Source organism: Bombyx mandarina, chromosome 05 (genome assembly GCF_030267445.1).
Source record: "Bombyx mandarina strain Sakado chromosome 05, ASM3026744v2".
Lineage (NCBI taxonomy): Eukaryota > Metazoa > Arthropoda > Insecta > Lepidoptera > Bombycidae > Bombyx > Bombyx mandarina.
The window spans coordinates 15799524-15825242 of record NC_143212.1 but is presented as its reverse complement, the minus strand read 5'-3'; the positions used below and the strand labels follow the sequence as shown (position 1 = coordinate 15825242).

The following is a 25719-nucleotide window of genomic DNA, read 5'->3' as shown; positions in this document are numbered from 1 at the left end:
CAATACACTAACTCTTAAGCAAACGACCGTGAAGGAAGTGTACCACAATAAGTTTGCACGTTACCGAATGACCGTGAGTTGTTGCGAAACCTCCGGTTTTATTTTCTTTATACCTTGAATAGAACTTAAAATTAATATTTTTATAATAAGGAACTTCGTTCCTATCCGGTGTCCCATGACACCACACTTTTTTTTTAATACAACTACTGATTCAATTTTGGCCGCCTTCATAATCATGAATGTCTTACTTTCTAACTGACAATACTATAATATAATATACCTTAATATATTATGATACTTAATATGTCACTAAACAAACAAATATATTATCATGTTTCGTAATTAAAGAAATCGTTTATAAATCGTTGTATATTGGAAACTTGTTTTTAGTTCGACGTCACGCTCACGACAATTCCTCACTGGCGCGTTAACAGATAATAGCTTGTTCTGTCTGTCTGTACCCGGTATTAATACGCATCTGTGTGTACCTATTAGTGCTATTGTTTAAGATACACATGTAGGGTGGGTAAGAATAGAACGTATGAAAAGAGTTTGGGACGGAGCGTTAAGATGTGAATGAGAGAACACGATAAGAAAGGGATAGAAAACTATAGACAGAATTACAAAGAAAAGAAAGATGGCGAAGACGGTTAAAATGAGCAAGGCGTAAAAAAGGTGTCAATTAATTTTTATTTATTATAATAAAGAAGATTTTAGAAAAGAAGAGTAAAGATGTAACAGTTGACAGATTGTCCCAATTCTACATACGCGTATGTACGTAATTTATGTGGAGGGCTCGTTAGTAGATCAGGTAAGGTTGTTGACATAGTAATAGCAGACTGAGGTGGCACATGCATCGTTCTAAAAATTGTTATAAATAGTTTTTTTAGTGTCACTCATCAGACAAGATAACAGCCTATAAGATGTTGAGTGGACGTCGTCACTCATGAATGTCATGCTAAGAGCATAGCCGAGTCAAGGCAGAGCGAAGCATACCAAAGATTCGATAGTTTAATAAAAAATACGTCACAGTCAGTGTCATAATTTTTTGATAAAGATCACTTAATACTGATTACTGATCTTCAGAAGAAAGTAATAAAGCCTATACTTATCACAAGATTAGATAGTAATTTTTCATTTGGGACACAATTATCTTTTGATTAACGGTTCATTACAAGCACTATTAATCGTACTGGTTCGATTGATAATAAAAATACCTTTAAGATAAATAAATAGCTGTAAGTTTGACAGTCATAGTTTGTTAATTATAATACACGTAAAATATTTACATACTGCAATAGATAAAACGCCTAAAACAGTAATGCAGAACACGAAGATAAAACTTCTTTCAATGCTAAAGTACTAAGGTTATAATGTACTTAAAATGTAATTTTCCTTATTATAACTATTGAATTGATGGGCCAATGAGTTTTCAGCTAATCTGATGTTAAGTGTTTACCGCAGCCAATAAATATCACAATATTAATGTCACTACAAACACTGGAGACGATATGAGATGAAAGTTTCAACTGCGCAGTATTACAGCTGTTTCACCCTTTAAAAAGCAATACATTTTCTTCTTAGTCCAAATTAAGGTACCACAAGTAATATTGCATATTTCAGCTATTATAATAGGCAAGATTTGAGCTCAAGCAGACTGGTATCACGGTTCTGCCTAATTCTTTTTTTTATTGATAAGATAAGTGGACGAGGTCACACTTACCTGGGGTTAAGTGGTCATCGGAGCACATCTACAACGTAAATGCCGCCACCCACCACACGAGCTCTAAGTCTCAGCTTCAGTACAAAAAACTATCATATGGAACTGAAATTAATAACTCGCGTCTCAAGATATTGTTACTCTAGATCATCGAGGCGATAGTTAATAACCGCTTCTGCTGGGCTGAAGATCGTTATTTTAATTCCTACTTTGGGCAAGCATTCGTACAAATAGGTTTGTCTGTCCTTTGTTTGGCTGATAATTATCTATACATATGTACATATCTGTATATAGGTAAATGGAGATACGGGTAACGGATTAGTCCCAAATAATTTTTATATCTTTTATATCTATTTTTCTTCTCGTACTACTTAGCTTTAAGCCCAAGCGGGCCAAGTGGGCAAAAATGGCGGCCTTCCTAAAATATCAAACCCCGAGGTAGGATTTTGTATGTACACGTTTAAAGGTTAAATCTTTAATAGGATTTCGTTATAAAGGTCTCTTTAATTAACCTTAGAGGTTAACGAAATTGTAATCCGATAAATTCTTTATACAAGACGAGTAACTGTACAAAATTTAGTTAAAATATTGGTGAATTTATCAATTTTATACTTAAGTGGATATATTTATATATTATTATAGGCTTGATTATTAGAGATTGCTAGTAGTTATTCAAGTGTTATCAAACACGAATTATCAGATAATTATGAACAACCATTTCTCTGCATATTTATATATTTTGTCACCGCATAGTATTAGTAAAGATTTTCTAATTTTTTTACACACTTTTCAGTACACGATACTTTACTACAGAAAATCTAATAAATAGTATGGTGAAAATTCTAATATCAAATATTGCGCTCCGAGCAAATTTTAGTTATTTTCAGATCGAATTTTCAACTTAGTTTTCGGAATATTAAAATAGTATTTATCAAAACATAATATATATTTTTTGTTAAATTTATATTAAAATTAAAATACTTTTAAACATAGCTTTTAACTATAGCAGTCATGAATAAAATCACTTCAGTTACATAAAACTTTTGGTATCAACTGAACGTTTATTAAGAATGATACTAATTGTTTATTATATTTATTTATGATAATTTAGATATATGAGGTACAAAAATCCTTTCTTATTTTTTAATAAGCGCAAGGTGTGGAAGGGGGTGCATGGGGATACGGGGGTGGGGATGCCAGGTACAAGCGTGCTTTCACATTTTTGCGGGAATATCAAGGAAATTGTCGTAAAATGAATTTTTTTTTTTTTCGAAAATTTGTTTGGAACTGATAGATTTGTAACTCAATTTATATTGATTATTATGTTAGAGTACTATAATTTTTTAGCGAAAATGTATTTTTATTTTTCAGAAAACACAACAAATTTCCCTTTATCCGATTAAATTTCGAGTTTAGGTTAGTGGAGTCTATCTGTCTATATGTATTTATTATCTTTAACATATTTTATGTTGGTGCCAATACATATTTTCGGGAACCTTATTGTTAAAAGATAAACAATACGCGTGAATCTTTTTATTAATAAACACTGTTTTGGTATTGGTATGGCATAAAGAATGTCTTCTACTCTTTTTTTCGTTAATATACTATTCTTGACACGGCAAGCGAGTTGATACCACGCAATAATATGCCTAACTAGTAACTATTTTTAGTATTCTAAGATGTATGATATAGAATAGCAGTGTTCACGAGTATTCATGTCTGTCCATGAGAAGATCGTGAATTTGTAAAAGAAAACGTCGTATTTAATGTAGAGCGCTTAAATTGTTTAATAGGAACGCAAGGATATTGTTGTTTTCATTCATTTGTTTTCATTTGTTTTTTTCACTTTCTAACACGGATATTTTTTAACATGCCACAGTTAATGATTTTTCTTTTTTCGCATTTAATCTCGTCTGTATAAGATATTAAATGAAATTGTATTTATTGGCTATTTTTGCTGCCTCAGTTTTCGTTTTTGCTAACACAACTAAAACCACTTTTACAGTTCAATCTTGCAACTACGAACTATATGAAATATTTGAACCGTCGAGAGTAAGAAAACAATGACAATTCACGGGAGATTAAGCCATAAAAGTAGTTTCAATTAAATTTTATATGTTCACTTTTAGTCAGAACTGTCTATTTACCCCAGTTTTCGTTTTTACTGACAAAAATAAACCACTTTAACGGTTCAATCTCGCGATCATGAACAATGTGAAGTATTGGAATGTCGAGAGTAATAAAACGATTATAATTAAGCCATAAAACTATTTTTAATTAAATTTTGTATTACGATCGGTTTTCGTTAGAATTGGCAAGTTCGTCTGGCAACCCTCTACGGCGCGGCTCGTAGCCAGACGTACGCCTACGCGCGGCGCTACGGACGTGTCGTCCGCGTCCCGAGCCTCAAAAAGCCGAAAGCGGCCGGGCCGCGCGCCCGATGCCGCTAAACCGCGCTACCTAACGACCGAACTTTATAACAGTACGTGTGATAGACCGTGTTTAAAAAAAACATATTAAGTTTTTAACGTTCATAGCAAAATTCGTTTTATAAGTCGAGTGGACAGCGAGACTTGGTACAGGTTAGTTTTTCAGTCGTAATTCGATGTTGTAGTTACTAGAATATTCCTTTCAGATCTACCTCGTGATGATTATGTATTAAAAACAATGTATGCTTATAAAGCGGTTAGTAGAAACATATATTTATGTACTGATCAGACAGTGTCGCCGATTGTAGATGGATTGCAGATTTTTTTGTAGACTTTTAATTTTGTAACAAACTATTTGGTCACTAGTAATGTTTTTTTATTATTTCTTCGCCACGTTAGCTTTTACTTGGTTTGAAAATCTTGACTGAATATTTTAAGAAATGCGGTAATACGGATAGCCAGACCGCAGAATGTGTACATACATATGTATATGTTTATATTTATATTGACTGAAAATGGAAATTCATATTATTATGATTATTGGTTGTCATATGAATAGATTGTCGTAAATTGACATTAAAAATGTGTTCATGAATTATAAAAAAAGTAGATATACATTTTTTAAGATTCGAAATAAATTCATCACATAACATATTATACAAATTGGAGTGAAATAAATAGCCCTGATAAATAATCTCATTTAGAAATTTCTAGAATTAAAAAACGTATTCGAAGATGCAACTCACAATGGTTCTTCGTGTATATTTCAATTCATCTTTTTAAATAAGTAAAGTAAGACAGTTCTTCTCGGAGGGCAGATCTAATTCATAAAAAAAATAAAAAAGACAATTTTATACGAATTTTTTGTTTTTTAGGAATTAATTTATAAATCAATCAAAAACAATCACCTCTAAAAGGAAGGATGTCCACCACCTATGCAATAAAAAAAAAGGATATCGTCAAGGACGTCGCCAAGCAGCAGAGTTCGAATGCAACTTGCAAGATCTTCATACGGCCCACCGGATGGTGAGTAGTTACCGTTGCCCATGGACTTCAGCAATGCCACGGGCAGAGCCAAGCCGCTGCCTACCGTTAAGTACTCTTCACAAGCCTCGTTTGAAGAAAGACATGTCATAGAGGTCGCAAAAAACCGTGGAGGGAAGCTCATTCCAAAGCCGTATGGTACGTGGCAAAAATGATCTCTGGAAACGCACTGTGGATGAACGCAGCGGCTCCAGGTAGTATGGATGAACTCTACTCCGGCGGCGAGCGGTGCGATGGTATGCGATGGTCTTCAAACTAGTATTGGCATTATAGTATTACACAGAGTAGCTTGGAAGCTCCAGCATTAGTGTGACCACTTACTGTTTATAAGGATCATGGTATAAAAAAAATCTGAGCAGATAGATCAATAACATACTTAGGAGTAGAATGATAAAGATTCCCAAAAGGCGGGGTTTTTGTGGTGGCTTGTTGTTGAATCACTGACATGAATGAAACATTAGATTACTGTTGGGTATGCTGAGGATTCCGTGATCATGATCCTTAAGAAACTAGAACATTAAGTCTGATACAAACGGCCCTAGATCCTTATCTAGTCTAGGCAGACGGACCGTGCACTGCCTCTGTTAATCTCAAAAGTATGGACCATAGAGTAACGACTAGAAAGAGAGAATTCACAATGCTTTATAAATTAGTACTGTGTGGGAATAAAATATTTTTTTTTGAATTAACTGGCTTTGACCCTAAGCTAGACGATGACTTAATAATCGTATATAAACCATATTATGAATAAAAAGAGTTAGTGGATTGCGTAAAAAAACTTAGAGAATGGGAACTAAAGCTTAAAGTTCTGGGCTGTGTCTAGAGCTCTTTGTATGCGGCAAAGCAAAGGAAATTGGAAATACTTATTAGAACATCTTAAACAGTCCTCTTAGGACTACTTTGATTATTGCAATGGAGTACCTATTGAACCTGTAATCGCTATATATATAGAAATACTAGGGAGCTATTTACCCCGGTAACCGTACTCGTCGAACTCGACAAAGAGTTCGCCGTGCAACCTAACCCATGAATCAGCTCGCTGAGTTTCTCGCCGGATCTTCTCAGCGGGTCGCGATTCCGATCCGGTAGTAGATTCATTCGCAAAGCAGCTGCTCTTGAGCTGTTAGGTCTCCTTCGGAGGCGCTCGGGTAGCTGTTAGCAAATCCCACCCGTCCTGGCTGAGCCTTTGCTCGCCCACCTGTCCTGGTGAAACTGGAAAGGCCTCCGGGCCACCAGTAATCCTTCAATCATAAAAAAAAGGAAGCTACGAAGGCAATATATTGGAAATGGCCAATGGAACGCAAGCATATCTAAAGCTAGGTACTGGGAACTGGAGAAAAATTAAATTCTTGAGATATAATATTGTAGAAATATAGTCTGTGATAAATCCCAGCTTATTTCGATTTTTCAAAGAATTTTCTAACTTTTAATCCCAACTATGATGGATTAGTGAGAAAGGATTTCCACAACCAAAGGAAAATATATTGAATTTGTTGATCGGCTGAGGTATTGGATTTTTTTAATGCTTTCGAAGACAAACGTTATAGGATTATATAGAACCTGAAAGGAACTGATCATCATTTCTCATAGGCTTCAGCAATGTTAAGGGCATCGCCAGGTCTTTCCATATTTTCCCAGCCCCTAAAACTTAAGATAATATAAAACAACTTACTATTGTGTGTCCGCACGGGTAGGTACTATTACTTTTACCATTTCTGCCGCGAAGCCAACATATGTTTAGGCTTGAAAGTCGACCAACATGTGTAATACAATTACGACCTCAAACTCATGTCTTAAAAGACTTTGTCGTATTCCTGAGATCCTGACAACCACTTAACACCAAAGGGGCTGTGAGCTTGTTTACTCATGATATAAGTTTTATTTCATTTTGAAATGAATTATCTCTTTTCGACTAGCAACGATTCAATTTTGTCTTCTGGTCTCCAAGCGAAGAGTAGGAGGTGTCGATTGAAGGTAATTGAGATATTGATCTCTTAGCTCGAATGATGTCTCAAGTTGTCTACTAGCTCTTGTAACGGCAATTTTAACAAAATGTTCTTAGGTTTTCTGCAGTCCTTGAGATAATTCAAATACTTTTATTGCCTAATCTAGCGTTATTCTATTTCCATTTATTAATTTTCTACATCTAGAATTATTATGCGAATTAAATAATAAAGTATTTTTAATAAGATCTTGTTTGTCGTTATGTTTAGTGTAGAAAGTCGTGTATAGTCCTAATTGTTCTAGATCGATTCTAGCATAACCAGACGAATTTTATTTGACCAACAGAGGGCGTGGGTAGGAGCGAACTCGACAACACTTAACCAGATAATCCAAGTGCTAACGTTAGCTTATATGGAAATTGATTCGATGGAATAATTATACAGAGATGAATAGGCAAATTATAGAGTAGAAGCTCGCAATGTTAGCGAGTCAACAGCTTACTGTGATCGACTTTAAATAATTATTTTGTATCATTTGGAACAGTAAGCTCTATTCTTATATACATTAGAGCTATTCGTTACATCTGCTGTATGCGTAAAACACAGCAGCTACCAACGAAAATGAATTAAGAAATAACGTAGTAACGACAAGTTGATGTATCATTTAAAAATATTTTAGGCCTTAATATTTTTAGCTCTATCAAACTTTCTGTATGGTGTTGCCCAGGTATGATAAATCTTGTGGCTTCTAATTATGTTTTTTCAATGGATGAGAGTTTGGTCCTGATTTTAGATGGTTATCGAAGCTCACATTCCTAATGCTTGATAATAATCAACTTCTATCCTTGGTGCAAGAATACACATTTGTGTCGCATGAGAACCCAGGTAGGATGATGATACCAAAAACCATGCGTCCCAAAAATACGACCTCCTATTAATAATCACGCAAAATTCTAAAGTTTGCGGGTTGCATTTGATATCATTAAATCGTTATTTTATTCTGGAAATTGTCCCACAATTCATACGTATTCACATTTTTTTTTATTGCTTAGATGGGTGGACGAGCTCACAGCCCACCTGGTGTTAAGTGGTTACTGGAGCCCACAGACATCTACGATGTAAATGCGCCACCCACCTTGAGATATAATGGTTGGTTGATACCAACGTCTCGTTTTTTACCATCGCACCGCCCGCACCCGGAGTAGAGTTCATCCATACTACCTGGAGCCACTGCGGTCATCCACAGTGCGTTTCCAGAGGTCTTTTTTGCCACGTACCATCCGGCTATGGAATGAGCTCCCCTCCACGGTGTTTCCCGAACGCTATGACATGTCCTTCTTCAAACGAGGCTTGTGGAGAGTATTAAGCAGTAGGCAGCGGCTTGGCTCTGCTCCTGGTATTGCTGAAGTCCATGGGCGACGGTAACCACTTACCATCAGGTGGGCCGTACGCTCGTCTGCCTACAAAGGCAATAAAAAAAAATAAAAAAATAAGTTCTAAGGTCTCTCAAGTATAGTTATAACGGCTTCCCCAACCTTCAAACCGAAACGTATTACTGCTTCACGGCAAAAATAGGTAGGATGGCGGTACCCACCTGCGCGGACTCGCAAGAGGTCCTACCACCAGTAATTACGCAAATTATAATTTTGCGGGTTTGTTTTTTATTACACGATGTTATTTTTTCCCTGTGGAAGTCAATCGTAAGCATTTGTTAAGTACGTATTTCATTAGAAAAATTGGTACCCGCCTATACTTATATGAGTTCTAAAGTATCAGTATAGTTACAACGGCTGCCCTACCCTTCAAACCGAAACGCATTACTGCTACCATATCTACTTGTATATTGTATATTGTATATATACTTGCATATTTACTTGTATAAAATACTCTTCCCAGATTCCGAAGCACTTCATGTCGCATACTAATTACTGATCATCACTCGTCTATACTAAATTGTAATACAACATTTCTATAGGTAACAAAAATTATCATTAAAATTTGTTTTTACATATTTGTTAGTCAGCGTTTGCGTGTCAATAATTCGAACAAGCCCGCCTTTCTACAGCTTGTGATTTTCATGGAATATTTCTGGCATAGCATCATCATGATTTGATGACCGGAACATAAGCATTACAGCACAAATCTGTCAACAATCACGGTGTAGTACAGACGGAATTTCCCGGTGTAGTATAAAATAAATAGCTAACAACTTCTACGAATAAATAATTATTTATTGGAATTTCTATTCTACGAATTCTACGAATAAATAATTATTTATTCGAATTTCTATTCTACGAATTCTACGAATAAATAATTATTTATTCGAATTTCTATTCTACGAATTCTACGAATAAATAATTATTTATTCGTAGAACAACCTGTTGAAACCAAAATAGGATTAAATTCTTAGCACGTAAATTATATTTCCCGTTCGAAATACCAATAAATTTGACTTAATTCAACGGTGGATCCTTTATTGTCATTATCTATTGTCCGAGCATTCAGTTTTACAAAATGTGTTATTTATTTATAGTACAATAATAATACAAGCAAAGTTTATGAAAAAAATTTGGAGACGTTTTTCATTCTATTCCTTCTCCCTATTCTCTCTTAGAGGTCATTTAATATATCTGCACCCACTGCTTTTACCAGAGGGTAGTATATTTACTAAAAGATCATTTCCTCCATTGGTCAAATCTCACAATACGCTTTGCCGTACATACAGTACTTTGCAAAGCTTTCATTCATTCATTCAGCTTTCATTTAAGCATTTCAAATCGTGATTAAAACCAAGTTCATCGTAAAAATTTTCACATAGTCATTTATCAATTCATTTTACAAACCCAGATGACCACGAAAATATTTCTACTGGCGTTATGGCGTCGTGTGAACCCGCACGGATAGGTGCCTGCTCATTTCTGCTGCGAAGCAGTAATGCGTTTCGTTTCGAAGGGTCGGGCGGCAGACGCTGTACAGTAAAAACTGAGACTTAGAACTCATGTCTCAAGATGGGCTGTGACATTATCGTTGTTAATGTGTATGGGATCCGGTTACCACTTAACCCAGGTTGGGCGGTGAAATCATCCACCTATCGTATCACTAACAAAAAAAAATGAGACGTATTCGAAAAATCGCTAATTCACAAAGGTCTTAGTCATTCATTCGTCATTTGCTATCGATTATACTGTAAAGGATAAGCATGTCTGATCCGCTGCTGTATCTTATATATTTTATAATATTATATATATCTATTATAATATATGTACATTCTTGTTTGCTCATAAAAATCCTTATCCCTAGTACTTACGCAAATTGTTGAGTTGAGTTGTCGTTTGAGAATGATATAAAAATAATTTTCCTGATATTATCCCTCTATATGGCATTGTAATAAAATCAAAGGATCATTATAATATCGAGGGAAGATATTCCATCAATACCTCCCTTCGGGCGTTGTCGGGTTAATTTTAATAAAATAAAAAAAAGGATTTTTTAACTTCTCATTTACTCGGGTTGAGAATACTAATATCCTGCCCCTCAGGGCGGAATGCCTCGGAAACTGATCGTGTAATAAAGTATAAAGCTTCCTCCACGAGGAATAAATTAACTTTAGAACGACGGATCGCAAAATAAACAGGGATACAAAATATTTATAAGGGTTTATTATTGATATTTTAATATTTTCAATCGTTCACTCTTTAAAAAACAGACGGGAGAGGCCAGCTGTCTGGGGACTGGAGGACTGGAACATATGGCCACGAAAAGTGAATGCCATCCTTCAATACTGACCCTTATCCTTACCTATTCGCTGGTAAGTAAGGGGCTATTCCAGCTACGGTGAGCTTACGGGGCTTAACCTGAGAGGATTTGCTAACACTGACCGTAGCAAGAGCTGCGATTCGTAGAATCTACCGCTGGACCTGAGTCGCGACCTACTGAGAAGATCCGGCGAGAAGCTCAGTGGGTTGTGTCTATGGGTTAGTTCGCTCATCGAACCCTTAGACGAGCTTGACGAGGATGGTGATCGGTGGTTGAGGAGCCCAAAAGCACCGAGAGTGGATCCTGGGGGATCCGTCAGGACATGTTTCAGGCGACGCCGGTTTTGCGTTGCCCCGCCAGCTGGGTCGGATATGTAGCAAAATAGACGGGAAACCTGCTCTACCTATAGTTCTTGTCCATTTAATGGCTGTCCAGAAGAGAACTCTTAGTAATAAGATTTATCGAACTCATTGAATTTTGTTTATGTATACAATGGTTGTATCAAGAGAAATCCGAATCTTAAGAAAACATTAACCTTGATAAAATTTGAACCAATTAATTTACAAGGGCCATTGATTACGCTTGTTCACGATGAAGTTTCAACGGAATCCTTCAGGAATCCTTCAACGGTACAGCGTTCAAGTGCTCTGTTGTTTCGTTTCGGAAGGTTTACGCTGCGTCGTCTTCTCATACATTATAATGGACGAAGCGGATCACAAAACTGCTTCTTAAAATTAATTTGAAGAATTAAAAAAATAAAGTATTAGTGTTTTTGCGCCGAGGGTCGCGGGTTCGATTCCCATGTAGTGTATGTACGGCAGTAATAAACTGACATTCGTCAATGACAGTTGTCTCATTGATACTATCCCGTAATGCCGACATTAAATGGCGATCCTGCTAGTGCCGTGTACACTGGTCTTGCCTATTAGGTAAGGTCGCGTGGTTCTCCCTCATTTTGCCACCTCATTTCGGATCCTCCCGATCCACTAACGGTACTTTTAGGTACCTCAAGCACCGTTCATCGTTCTCGTCGAACCCGTCGCTTGCGACGAAGGGCTCGAGGAGTAAATTAACACAGATACAACCCACTGAGTTTCTTGCTGGATCATCTCAGTGGGTCGCGTATACGATTCGGTGGTAGATTCTGCGAAGCACGGCTCTTGCTAGGGTTCGTGTTAGCAACGTCATCAGGTTTGAGCCCCGTGAGCTCACCTACTGTTAAGGTTACGATGAAATAGCCTCTGAAGGCTATCAGCTTAAGTAGGAAAAAAAAACTCCCTCATTTTGGGCATTATTATTAGTAAATTAAAATAAACACATCGGGCAAATGTTCATGTGATGAACTGATTCGATTGCTCTTTATTTGGACATTTGTTGTCTATATATGTATATAAATATTTTCGGAATCAGACACCGATATATATACTACGAGTATATCAGAAAACTGGTGGTAGGACCTCTTGTGAGTCCGCACGGGTAGGTATCACCACCCCGCCTATTTCTGCCGTGAAGCAGTAATGCCTTTCGGTTTGAAGGGTGGGGAAGCCGTTGTAATTATACTGAGACCTTAGAACTTATATCTCAAGGTGGGTGGCGCATTTACATTGTAGATGTCTATGGGCTCCAGTAACCACTTACTATCAGGTGGGCTGTGAGCTCGTCCACCCATACAAGCAATAAAAAAGAACACGGGAAATCTTAATTAGTTGTTTTTACGATATGTAATGTTCTCTTGTGTTATATACTCTAAAAGCACACATACGAGACACGAATTAGATATTCAGTCCCCCGATACCAAGGGGCTTTGACACAGATTTTTCGTAATTTCTAAAGGCAAGCGAACCGATATAAAACCATTGTACATTTTTGGAAGGAGTACATATCACGAAACAAATTGAACGATAAAGGAATAATATCGTATAATAAAAGTCATATAACTAGGATTGAAGTGGTTTATAACAATTTGTTAGAGCGGAAGTAAGTCGGAAGTTACTTAATAAGTTAGTCGACGGCAAAACAGAATTCCTAAGTACTTTATCGTACGGAAAACGCTTTATAATATATTACTTAGTTCACCTGTGTCAAGAAGAAAAATGCCCTTCAGATAACTCTATTTCCAAGTAAGATAAATATTCAGAAAACGTTAGACAATTTGCTTGTCTCCACGATCAATGTAGCTCAGGCCTCGCGTGGTGACAATACGAGACCGATGTATCTTTATCTAATCGCTTTAGATAGAGTGAGAAGGAAGAACACTCACCCCCTACCAATTGGGTCAAGTTCAGAAAGCTGTTGGACTCCAATTTAATGTTCTTAAGTTAGTCAATAAATATCGTTCTTAGCGTCTCGCTGCACGATGCTAGAAATATTAGGTAGTGTTGAAACTTAGTACGTTTTAAATCTTCAGAGTATTAGGTTCATATTCTGGGTCTGAAATAGGTTGAAATAAAGTTGAAATCTGCCTTGGATTTTTTTATTAAAAGAATGATGCGCGTGCAACTTGGTGCTATTTTGTAGTATTGTGGTTTTCTTCATTTTTCATCCTTCAACCAATTTTCTCTTGTAATAGAGAATGCTGTGTGTAAGAGAAACGACCTAGCTCGCTTTGTCCTTTCTCTCTCTCCACAACCGAATGGTTCGCGAGACGCTGTCTAGTTTCTCACTCTCGTTCTTCCTAAATTGTATATTTTCTCTCTAGCCGTAACGAATCTGTCGCGAATTAAATTTTACTCTCAACGTACCTAAAGAAGTTTCACTTTACAAAACACCCGATGTATCGAACTTCGAACTATTTTCACTGTTTTTTGTTTTCATTGTTTTGAAGTGGTCGTGGCCTAAAGGATAAGACGTCCGGTGCATTCGTATCGAGCGATGCACCGGTGTTCAAATCCCGCAGGCTGGTACCAATCTTTCTAATGAAATACGTACTTAACCAAACCCGCAAAATTATAATTTGCGTAATCACTGGTTGTAGGACCTCTTGTGAGTCCGCGCGGGTGGGTACTACCACCCTGCTTATTTCTGCCGTGAAGCAATAATGCGTTTCGGTTTGAAGGGTGGGGCAACCGTTGTAATTATACTGAGACCTTAGAACTGATATCTCAAGGTGGGTGGTGCATTTACGTTGCAGATGTCCATGGGCTCCAGAAACCACTTAACATCAGGTGGGTAACCACTTAACACAACACAAAAAAAGCACCCATTAGGTCGCTTCCGAGGACCGCCCTTCTGACGATGTGTTTCCGAGTCTGGCGGTTGAAAGCGTTTCGAGTACATTTGATCATGGTGGACTCAGTTGCCTTCTTTATTGCCTGCGTTATCTCTTGCCTTCCACTCGGCCTTGGACTACCAGTCTCTCCATCGAGTCCTCTTTTCTGGAGATGTGACCAAATAACTTTAAAACCCGTAGTTGTATGACGGCGCACCGACCTCCGGAGAATTTTTGGAAAAGGTGACGTCAGATAAACTGACGCCACCAACTCCATCACAAGGCTCACTCATTGCAAACGAAACACCAAATTATAGTTTAACACTATTTAATTACAACACTTCGCCTAGCACTGATATACACACTTAAAAATAACCTTAAAATAATACAACAGTATGTACTCACAGGGCGTCTGGTCGCAGCCGAGGCGCAGCACAGAAAGCAAGTCTTTCCGTCTTGATTACAAGCCGCCACCCCGAAAACAAAAACGGTGGCTCCCTCTTGTCAAGTCGGAAATTACTTCAAATTGACAAATTATTAAAACGCAAACTCACTAAATTTCCCAAACTTGATAGTTCGGTGGCTCCCTCTTGTCAAGACGGAAATTACTTCAAATTCACAAATTATTAAAACGCAAACTCACTCTAAATTTTCCAAACTTGATAGTTAAATCACAAATTAATTTAAACAACTAATTTAGGTCACTAACTAAATCTAAAGTTGAATCTATCCTTACAAACGTAATCACGTGGTATCGTTTCCGCGCATTACAAAATCTGGCAGAGCTCCTTAAAACATTAATCTTAACCAAACATCGTGTTAAACAAGTAGACGTCGCTTAAAAATCAAAAAATGAATTTAGCAAATGATTAAACATTCCTCTGAAGACGAATGGTAAATGCAACGTTATCGTTTGCTGCCCAAGTGACAGCAAACCATAACATTGCATTTTGCTTAAATTAACAATCAGTCTGAAATATTTTTACTACACGTGTGATAATTACAATCAATAATTACGCCGCATGTTAAATTAGGAATTAATCTTGATTGATTAATTAATTTTTCCATATAATTAGAGTGGTGCGTCGACATGTATAATTGACGAAAGTCGGTCTTTGATACTGATTTCCTTGTGGATGGATGTATTGGTGCGGAATATCATCCACGGGATCTTTAGGAGGCATCTCCAGCACCACATCTCCATTGCATCGATTTTACGACGATCCTGCAATCTTAGAGACCAGGTTTTCGGCTTCATAGAGAAAGATTCGAAAAACAATACATTTTATCAATCTGACCTAAGTCTTCTTGGTAATCCTCCTATCCTTCCCAATCTTTCTTAGCTGTTCCACTGCCGACCTGGTGATGGCGCATCGTCGTCTGATCTTTTCACCACATCCTCCAGTGCTTGATAGCACAGCCGAAGTATATAATAATACAATAGTGCAATCCGATCTCAAATAAAATTATACTACAGAAATAGTAATATCTTATTATGAAGAATTATGTATGCACTTTTACAGTCCACTGCACTTCTTCAAGTATAATTTGAGGCGAGCCCTCGGCAGCTGTAGACATCTTCCATTTGTCCTTGGCACTATTGGATTCTATGAGCCACGGTGACCCTTCCTTCACTTTCAGACCGTTTGAAAAAAAAAAATTAAAATGATATGCTACCGAAAATCGCAACAGTAAATATTTAAGTCTAAACCGATCATAAAAAAAGTATAAAGAATACATAATCTACTTTGAGCTTTCAGTCCGTACCTTTTTTACAGCCGATAGAAAAAGCAATTAAAGTTATCTGGAGCTGAAATGGCAATTTTCTTCCAGCTTTACCGATTTAAAAGTTCAATCTCGTCGCAATTAGTTTTGAAACAAAAAAATAATTTTACGTGCTAAAACTTTTTTGACGAGTTTTGTATTGTTGCTTAAAACGGCAACGCGCGTTGGTTGGCTGTAAATTAAAGAAAGGGATGGATTTATAGAGTAAGAGATAGACGTAAGAAAAAATGGATGAATTCCGTGAAAAGACGACATTTGTAAGAGTGAGTAAGCGAAGAAATCGTATATGATAGAGGAGTATGGAAAGAGAAAACATGTAGCACCGACCCCGGATGAAGGTCAGGAGAATGATGATGAGTAGAGTTGGATTTATTCCAATGCCATTAAGACTTCGATTCCATGTCGCAGGGTGGGCGGCGATTTTCACGTTTTTCTATACCAAGGACCCGCTTAATACCAGATGCGCCGTGAGTCATCTAACAATAAAAAAGATATGTGGTGTCGTGGGATACCAGATAGGAACGAAGTTCCTTATTATAAAAATATATTTTTTAAGTTCTATTCGAGGTATCAAGAAAATAAAACTGGAGGTTTCGCAACAACCCACGGTCATTCGGTAACGTGCGAACTTATTGTGGTACACTTCATTCACGGTTGTTTGCATAAGAGTTAGTGTATTGCGCAAACGAACGCTCTGAGATCGTGGTCAATGAATGATAAAAAACTATGTTATTTTTTGTACGTTATTTCAAAGTTAAGTCGTACACTGTGTGCATTACTAATGTGTACGTCATTACAAAGTTAAATCGTACACTATGTGCATTACTAATAAAAATCTTACGTTTTTTCCCGGTTAGAGTACCCCTTCGCATCGTCCCATTAGGAACTTCGTTCCAAAAAACGTTCAGAGGAGGTGGCGGTAGGCTAATTGGTAAAGCGTTACCCAGTCAAAACCCATAAAATAAAGATATCAAAGGGCCTGTTTATTCATGGAATTTCAAATTCATCATGGATGCCCGAACCACCTGGTTCCTTTAGCCGATTGATGTCGTAAATCAAATTTATAACCTCTGTACACAGATTGGGGGATATTTATTCGAAGTATTTTTTCGTGATAATATTGTGGTTTTTTTTTTCTTTTTTTTTATGGCTTAGATGAGTGGACGAGCTCACAGCCCACCTGGTGTTAAGTAGTTACTGGAGCCCATAGACATCTACAACGTAAATGCGCCACCCGCCCTGAGATATAAGTTCTAAGGTTTTAGTATAGTTACAACGGCTGCCCCGCCCTTCAAACCGAAACGCATTACTGCTTCACGGCAGAAATAGGCAGGGTGGTGGTACCTACCCGCGCGGATTCACAAAAGGTCCTACCACCAGTTTCTTTCATTTTATGGAATTTGAATTAGTATAATGGCGATTTATATTTTACTTAATGTTTTATATTCAATTGCAAATTCATATGTACGCAGTATACACCCATCGATATGTAGGTGTCCATACGTGCAGCAACTAAGCGAGCTTGTGCTGAGTGGCTGCACTCATTATTATTATTCACTTATACCTAAATACCAGCATATCGTTATAACAGATTCTCTGTTATGTAACTCTGTTATAACATCGTTTTTAAGAGTTGAAATGTCCTTACACACATAAATGTCACTTAAGTCTTTTTCTTTCTTTCTGATGGTTTCATTATTACTTATTATTATACTTATTGCTGTTGCTGGGTAGATATGCTCACCTGACGTTAAGCGATGAACAAAGCCCTCAAACAACACACCATAAACGCCTTACAGATGAATGGAGAGAACTTCATATCTGAGGGTATCGAAGTTCGAATTTATCAAATGTTTGAACTCGAGTATCGATTAATAAATAAATTAGAAAATAAAGAATAATAGAAAATTAGACAATAAAGTAACAAAAAAAAACGAGGCTTGGAAAAGGTCAGCAATGTCTAATAGTTGCGAGTTAATCAATACTGTGGCGCTGATCTGATTTGGTTGGTACTTACTACACGTCCCAAAGTGCTGATGGTATTCACATTGTGGCACCTATAGGTAGCTACTTCAAAGCGGGTGAACCGTGGGCTTGTATGTAACAAAAAATACTTGAAGGCAAATATATATACATACTAGCTGACCCAGCAAACGTTGTGTTGCCTTAAATAAGATTTCTAGGGAAATTCTACTGTAGAAAAAAAACCTCATTTAACCACATAATACCTCATTACAAACAAAAAAAATATCCAAAAAATTAAAATAAAAAATAAATGTTTGGGGTGGACAACTCTTTTCACTTAGGGGTATGAATAGTAGATAGTAGCCGATTCTCAGACCTACTGAACATACTATTGATACACAAATAAAACCAAAAAAACATGGTTACATATATTTACATGGTTACATATAGTATTGTATAGCTCTCAAATATATTAAGTGTATAATCTATGATGTATAGTGAGTAAGTAAGACAGGAGACCGGCTTCGTCCTCATCCCTACTACGTGATGTTTGCTGGATGAGTGGTGACACCTGGCGGGGATAGCTGATCGATTGATAGTTGATCAGTAGTCAACCGGCGAGGGCGGGAGATCAAATTCAATTTAAAAAAAATCATAATTAAAGGAACTTGAAATTATAAACTCTGAATAAGAATTTATCGTACTACAATTATAATATTTGATTGCCATCTTGCAACCTTATTGCGGATCTGTGCATAGAATAAAATAAATATTAATCGGGATGGAAAAATAGGGGTTGATCGTATAAGAGTGAAAATTGAGAGTGATATGATTTTTTTTATTTTAAGTCATGACAAAACAAAATAAAAAACTTGCCAAAAACAATTAAAGTTTATAATTAACAAATAAAAAATAGGGGTTGATCATAGAGGGATGAAAAGTTGAGAGTAACATCAGATTTTTTATTTTAATTCATGACAAAATAAAAATAAAAATGAAAATCTTGCCAAAAAAAAGAAAGTTTATAATTAACAAATAAAAATAGGGGTTGATCGTAGAGGGGTGAAAATTTCAGAGTAATATGATTTTTTTTTTCTACGTCATGATAAAATAAAAACAAAATTCTCGCAAAAAAATTTTAAGTTATTAATTAGCAAATAAAAAATAAGGGTTGATCGTAGAGGGATGAAAATTTAGGGTTGTATGTATTTTTGTATGTTGTATCATAAAAAAATAAAAACAAAAATGTTTGTCTAAAAAATAACAAATAAAATTTTGGGGTGGACCACCCTTAACATTTAGGGGTATGAAAAATAGATGTTGTTTGATTCTCAACCCTGACCGATATGCACGCTAAGATTCACGAAAATCGGTCGAGCCGTTTTGGAGGAGTATGGAAACGAACATTGTGACACGAGAATTTTATATATTAGATTTTCTTAATAATGTCTAATACTCGTGAGAAAGTACAGCACACAGAAACCAAAGAGTCTTGCTTAAGCTCTTTTTTTTATTGCCCTTGTAGGCAGACGAACATACGGCCGTGATGGTGAGTGGTTACCGTCGCCCATGGACTTCGGCAATGCCAGGGGCAGAGTCAAGCCGCTACCTACCGCTACTGCTCTAAGAAAGTTCCATACATTACTTCAAAAATTTCCAACAATCAGGAAGTGAAACCATCCATCAGAACGAATTCAGAGCTAAGCAGGGCAAGAATCAATCACGGAACACGTAAACAAAATCGAAATGTAGTGGATCTAACCCGTAAGGGTTGCAAGACTTGAATAGAAAATTGAGACTTTCATTTTGATCGCCTCGATGGTCAGTCTCTGTATTGATTATTTTATCGGGTGTCTTTTGGGTGGCGCTGTGCGTTCATCTACTACTTATATGTGGTGAATGGATCTGTCTACTTAATGTCGATGCTCTTGGTCAGAGTTAATTCAAAGCCTAGCAGCAGCCAAAGCCCAAGTCATCGTACTCGTTAAAGAGTTTGACGTAGGACAAAAGCCATGTCATCAGCTTGCTAAAGCCTTTTCTAGGAGCACGATTTCAATCCGGTGTTAGATGTACTTTAGCCCCTTTAGGAGACACCCGAGGAGTTGTTAGGGGGTGTATAATAATTACTTGAGGTGTTCTATGGGGGGAGGGGGTCAAGCTAAATCTTTCCAAATCTCACTTAGGGGGAGGAGGTCTTAATTAGCAAATATCACGTAATTCGCAAAATGTCTTAAAATATCGACATGCGGCCCATTATGCACGTACAACAGCTTAGAGTGGCTAATTCAGAGCGAAGTTGAAAGAGAAGACGATTTTATTGAAAATCACTTGGATATATTGATTCCATTAGTTACTCTTGAGGCCTTGCACGAGTCTCCATGGATTGAATTAGATTATGATTAGATCTTTTCAAAAATTTTGTTATTATTTAATTTTATAATTAAGATTTTAAATTACGGTAATATGCACAAATACTAGTCTTTACTAGTCTACAATAAAAGTAATTTTGTGTTTTTTTTTCTCAACACGTTAGCTAAAAAATAAATTTTGAAGAATCTCGCCAGAGGTTAGGTGAGGGGAGAGGCAGTTAAGGAAAATTTTACGAAATCTCACCGAGAGGGGAGGGGTTCGAAAAATTCTCAAAAATGTCTCACGTGGACGCCCCCATAGCAATTTCCCCTCTTCTGTCTGAGCCCGAGCTTGTCCTCTCGTTATGTTGATGCTTGAAAGACTTCCGCGTCACTGGCGATCTCTCCATCACCAGTGGAATTCTTTAAAACTCTATGGGTCTCGTGTTAACCATTATTCAGCAAGTAGTCTAAGTTCATCTAGTTACTCATCTACTTTAATGAAATTATAATTTTCTTTTTAAATGACTTCTCTAAAAAGCTATTTCCGATAGCTTTTATAAGTTACCAAAGAATCGCAACCCTGTTTCGCGCCGACGGAGGCTGCTATCGAGCCATTATTATAATGCTCTGTGGATCTTGAAATTGTTATAATGAAGAGTATTCTTTTCTGTTCTTAGCACATGAGTTCTTACCTTTCCTTACCTACCTTTCTTTTCCTTTGCATCTATGAAAATCGTAATGTCAGATTCATCAATCATCTTGAATTTTCAATATTGTTTGCTCTGAGGACAAATGTTGTTGCAATATTTTTGAGAATTTGACTAAATCGCCCTCATACTCTCAAAAAGTGCTGGACCACCACTTCTGACAATGGGGAGGTTATATGGGAACTTCATAGCAGTTGCAATTGCACAACCTCTGAATATCTCTGAATGAATTTTAGTATGGTAAATAAGCAAAGGAAAACTACTTGACAAACGTTGTATTAAATGATGTTTTTTTGATTACCTAAACGCTGTGCGACCATGTTTTTCCAGATCTTAACTACTTCTTTCCACTTTTTTTTATTGCTTAGATGGGTGGACGAGCTCACAGCCCACGTGGTGTTAAGTGGTTACTGGAGCCCATGGACATCTACAACGTAAATGCGCCGCCCACCTTGAGATATAAGTTCCAAGATCTCAGTATAGTTACAACGGCTGCCCCACCCTTCAAACCTGGGATTCCAACACCGGTGCATCGCTCAACACGAATGCACCGGACGTCTTATCTCTTTTCGAAAAGTGAAATATCGACTTTTAAATGTGAAGTATTGAAGGCTACGTCGATGGCGTAGTTCTCTAAGAAATTCTGATACAAAGTAAAAATACGAATGTAACACGACAACCCTGACCGCTACGAATGGTTCGTTCCGCCTAAATAAGTGCGGACTTACACGTGATTGCTCCTCCCGAGTGGGGTCAACTCACGACCCGACCTCGTCCGGAAGGAAATCATACATACCAGGTGTTAAACGCCGGATTTTCACACTTCTACTACAGAGAGTAAGGCTTAATTTGAAATTGCGGGTCAAACCTGCATGTTACTAATGGAAATTTTGGATTAAAATTTTGAATTTTCGAAGACATTCAACAGAATACATACCAGTTTATTAGTATGTCTTCAACTGTCCAGCAGACAAAACATTTAACTTCCAATCTCTCCTCGGTTTGTCAATCGATTTTTTTATTTTTATTAATAGTGAATGGCAAGCTTTAATGCCACTGAAAAAAAATTAAAACCCGGAGACTATTTTCTAAAATGTAAACAAGAATACAAATTTATAAATCTAAACCTTCAGGTGGCAATGACTATGGTCTAATTTCAATTACGAGCTCTAGTAAATAGAGAAATAAAGTTTTTCTGATTGACCTTTGTCAATCGTTTCGATAGTATTCCGCAACAAAATATCATAAGTCTGTCAATGTAATTCTATCTGCAAAACGAGAGATGCCGAGACCTTATTTCGTCATTTAACATTTTCTTATACACATTTGAGCGGACCTTGCTGTTAGAATAGGAAATGAACTTGTCGCTCCCGGGACTGACGGCCAAATAATATTTCAGAAGTGAAAATATATTATTTTGTTAGCATCAAACTTCGTCTTTTTCATGAACGTAATATCATTGATATTTTTGGTTGGAACAGCTAACGGGGCAATGAATTTTAAAATTTCAATAAGATTAAAAAATAAGATCCTACCAAAATTATTGCTACGCTCTAAAAATGAGCATAATTTGCAAGGTTGCGCTATCTATAAGCTAAATTCATACGCAGTAAAGTAGTGGTTTATTTTTTTATTCAACTATGCTCAGACTGGTACATTCGTATTACTGGTATATTTTCCCTACAACGATTTTAGCTTCTCTTCTATCAATCTGTGACGCCATTTTCGATGGATTATGTAGCTGATATGATTTCTTTTTATCTAGTTAAGAGTTTTTTCATTAAATCATATCCATAAACGCATTACTTTTGTCATAAAGCAGTCTAAATCACTCGAAGAAACCGTATATAAAAGTTTTATTGTCAATTTACGAGCTCAATCTGCGAACTTCTGATTCACTCAAACGAATTTTTATGAATGCTTTTCATGTTTTCTATTGGAAAACCACTATAATTGGCTTAGTTCAAGTGCGGTGCGTGATGTCGTGTATTATCTTGCTCATTGTCTGGAGTCAGAAGTTGAAGGAATATCTAGTTATTGTCACAATAACTTGAGATCTAGTCAGCCGTTCATTACAAATCTCTTAAATTACTCGTCACTGGGAAAATAAAGATTAAAAGGCTGTGGAGAAGTTCTGTTGACTGGACAGACCAGATTTGCATTGTCCTCGACTTTAAAGTCATCAATACGGCACGTCCTGTTTGCTGAAAGTCGAAACCAATCGGAGAATATCACGATGAAGCTGATGGGTTACAGCTGCTAGCATTCACGAATCGTTGCAAGGAGCCGTGGTCTCACCTTTTTTTTACCTGGTGTTAAGTAGTGACCGGAGCATATAGACGTCTACAGCGTAAATGCCGCTACCCACCTTGCGATAAGAGTTCTAAGGTCTCAGTATAGTTACAACGGCTGCCCCACCCTTCAGACCGAAACACATTGCTGCTTCACGGCAGAAATAGGCAGGGCGGTGGTACCTACCCGTGCGGACTCAGAAGAGGTCCTACCACCAGTAAAACACCTGAAAAACAAAACAAAAATTTTGGTTCTTTTCATAAGCTAAGTAAAACGTGAATGTAAATTTTTGCCTAGCAATATATCGTTCACAGGTTTTAAATTTATTGCAGGTGAAACTCACCGAAGCACGGAGGCGTTAATAGGCAGCGGCGCGGCTGATAGGCCCGGGAGAGGCAGTGAGCCCGGGGAGAGGTGAATGGCGTGAAATTGAAGGCCCTATCATTACAAGAGTAATAAATGATCACTGCACACGCTCTAAGACATGGCCTCTTTCAAAGGTACGTGTGCTATTATTAAACTTTAGAGTAATTTATTGGGTTGCTAATTTGTTGGAACGATGTAGAGTTAAATTTAGCGTGAAAATTGTTGTAATGAACGATGAAGCCAAATTAACTCGAGGTAATTTTTCGGCGGCTATATATACTATGATGAGTGAATCCTGTTTAATGGTTTTCGGATGATTGCACTATTGAAACGAATGTCTGAATATTTGAATATTTGGAATGTTTGAATATTTGGAATATTTGAAAATTTGGAATATTTGAATATTTGGAATATTTGAATATTTGGAATATTTGGAATATTTGAATATTTGGAATATTTGAATATTAGAATATTTGAATATTTGGAATATTTGAATATGCGGCTGGTGGAGCTTGTGGCCTTATTGATATTAAGTGGCTCGTAGAGGTCATTATCACCGCGGTATCAATAAAGTCATTAAATTTGAAACGTGAGTTCGTCTTTATAATAAAATAAAAAGCTATTTTAACTTTAAAAACTGAAGCGTAGAGTTGCTTCGTCGCAGAGCTAGTCGTTAGTCCAATCCGTCCGAACTCACTTATCATGTGCTTTAGTATATCCAGAAGCCAAGCATTGAGAAATTGGGATTGTGGCGCATAAAATAAAATTAGCCGCTGTTGCACTTTCACTTTTCTTTTCCAATATCTTCTTTATTATAATAATTAACAATTAATTGGCACCTTTTTTACGCCTTGCTCATTTTACAATCTTCCCCATCTTCTTTTTCTCTGTCATTCTGTCTGTCATTTTCTTTTCCCTTTCTTACTGTTTTCTCTCACTCAGATCTTAACGCTCCGTTCCACTCTTTTCATACGTTCTGTTCTTACCAATTCTATATTTATTTCGCCGCTTCTTAGGTTTGTTTGTAAATCTATATTATGCATATACTCACAAGAGGCTCTACCACCAGTAAACTGTTCATATTTCATCTTAATCTTGTTGCTGTGAATGTTTTAATGGTCTCCGTAGAAACGTTCTAGATGTCCTACCATAAATTACGAGCAAAAATTTGTAATACTTTTGCGTTAAAAGTTAATTAATCAATTCGCTGCATACCATTAATAAATCATCATCTTTGATAGTTTCAAATTATTGGGTTTACTAATACCTTACCCCGCAACTGTCGTGCGGTAATAATTTTAGGATAATCTTGTTAACGCATTTACAACGTTCAGAGTAACTCGTGCTGAACCACCTTTGAAGTGAATTGATATAATTAAAGTTTGTGTAAGTGTTTTGGATTAGGGTAGATAAACCGATATTCTAATTAGACTATAAGTAGTTTGTAATTGTAATTATGCCATTGAACAAAATAGTGTTTAATTGTACCACAATGTCATGATATCTTTCATTCTTGGTGGAAGCCTCGAATCGATCATTGACGCTTTTAGAACCTATTTTATCGATAGCATTTAAATAAAATTTACCATGTAATGGAGTAACACCTCGGGGTTGAGAGAGATCTGGGGCAGGGGTTATTCAGACTAAAAGATCTATATGAATATCCGATGACAAAGCAGACCTGGCCCCAAATTACTTCCAATTCCAATTCTTATTTCCAAATAAATAGTAGAATTCATATGGGAGATGCTTGATAAAGAGTAGAGGATAGGGGAATGACATAAAAGTTCCTAAAGGTCGAAGGACCATGCTATTGTCTGCCCAATCATAAAAAATTTGAAAATAATATTTTCTTTGCTGAGATTCTCTGTTTGCTAGATGATGAATACAGTAATACGAGTCTAGTTGTGTTGTGTTTCCCTATCCGAACAAAAACAGTTTCACTGTAAAAAATTGCGCCAAGTCCACGTTTATAAAACTCATCTCAATAACATTTGCACTTTACAAAAAAAAGAAGACTTCAATAGCTTTCATTCTCTACAAAAATATGTGAAATACAAAAAAATACCAAGAAACCGTCATAAAGATGAAAAAATTAAAAAAAAATTGTTGAAAATTTAAAAATAAAAAAATAAAAATTTTATCGTACTTGG

At 36.7% G+C, this 25719-nt stretch overlaps 1 protein-coding gene across 1 annotated transcript in view; it reads left to right on the top strand.

Annotated features, from left to right (window-relative positions):
- Positions 1 to 4095: 4095 nt before the first annotated feature.
- The window catches only part of Corin (corin serine peptidase), a 114427-nt gene continuing 92803 nt past the window's right edge, over positions 4096 to 25719 (top strand). Inside the window, exons 1-2 of the mRNA XM_089727913.1 lie at positions 4096 to 4302; positions 23533 to 23700. Of these exons, the coding sequence (XP_089584039.1) occupies positions 23685 to 23700 (16 nt within the window). The 5' untranslated portion in view covers positions 4096 to 4302; positions 23533 to 23684. The remainder of the gene's footprint in view (positions 4303 to 23532; positions 23701 to 25719) is intronic.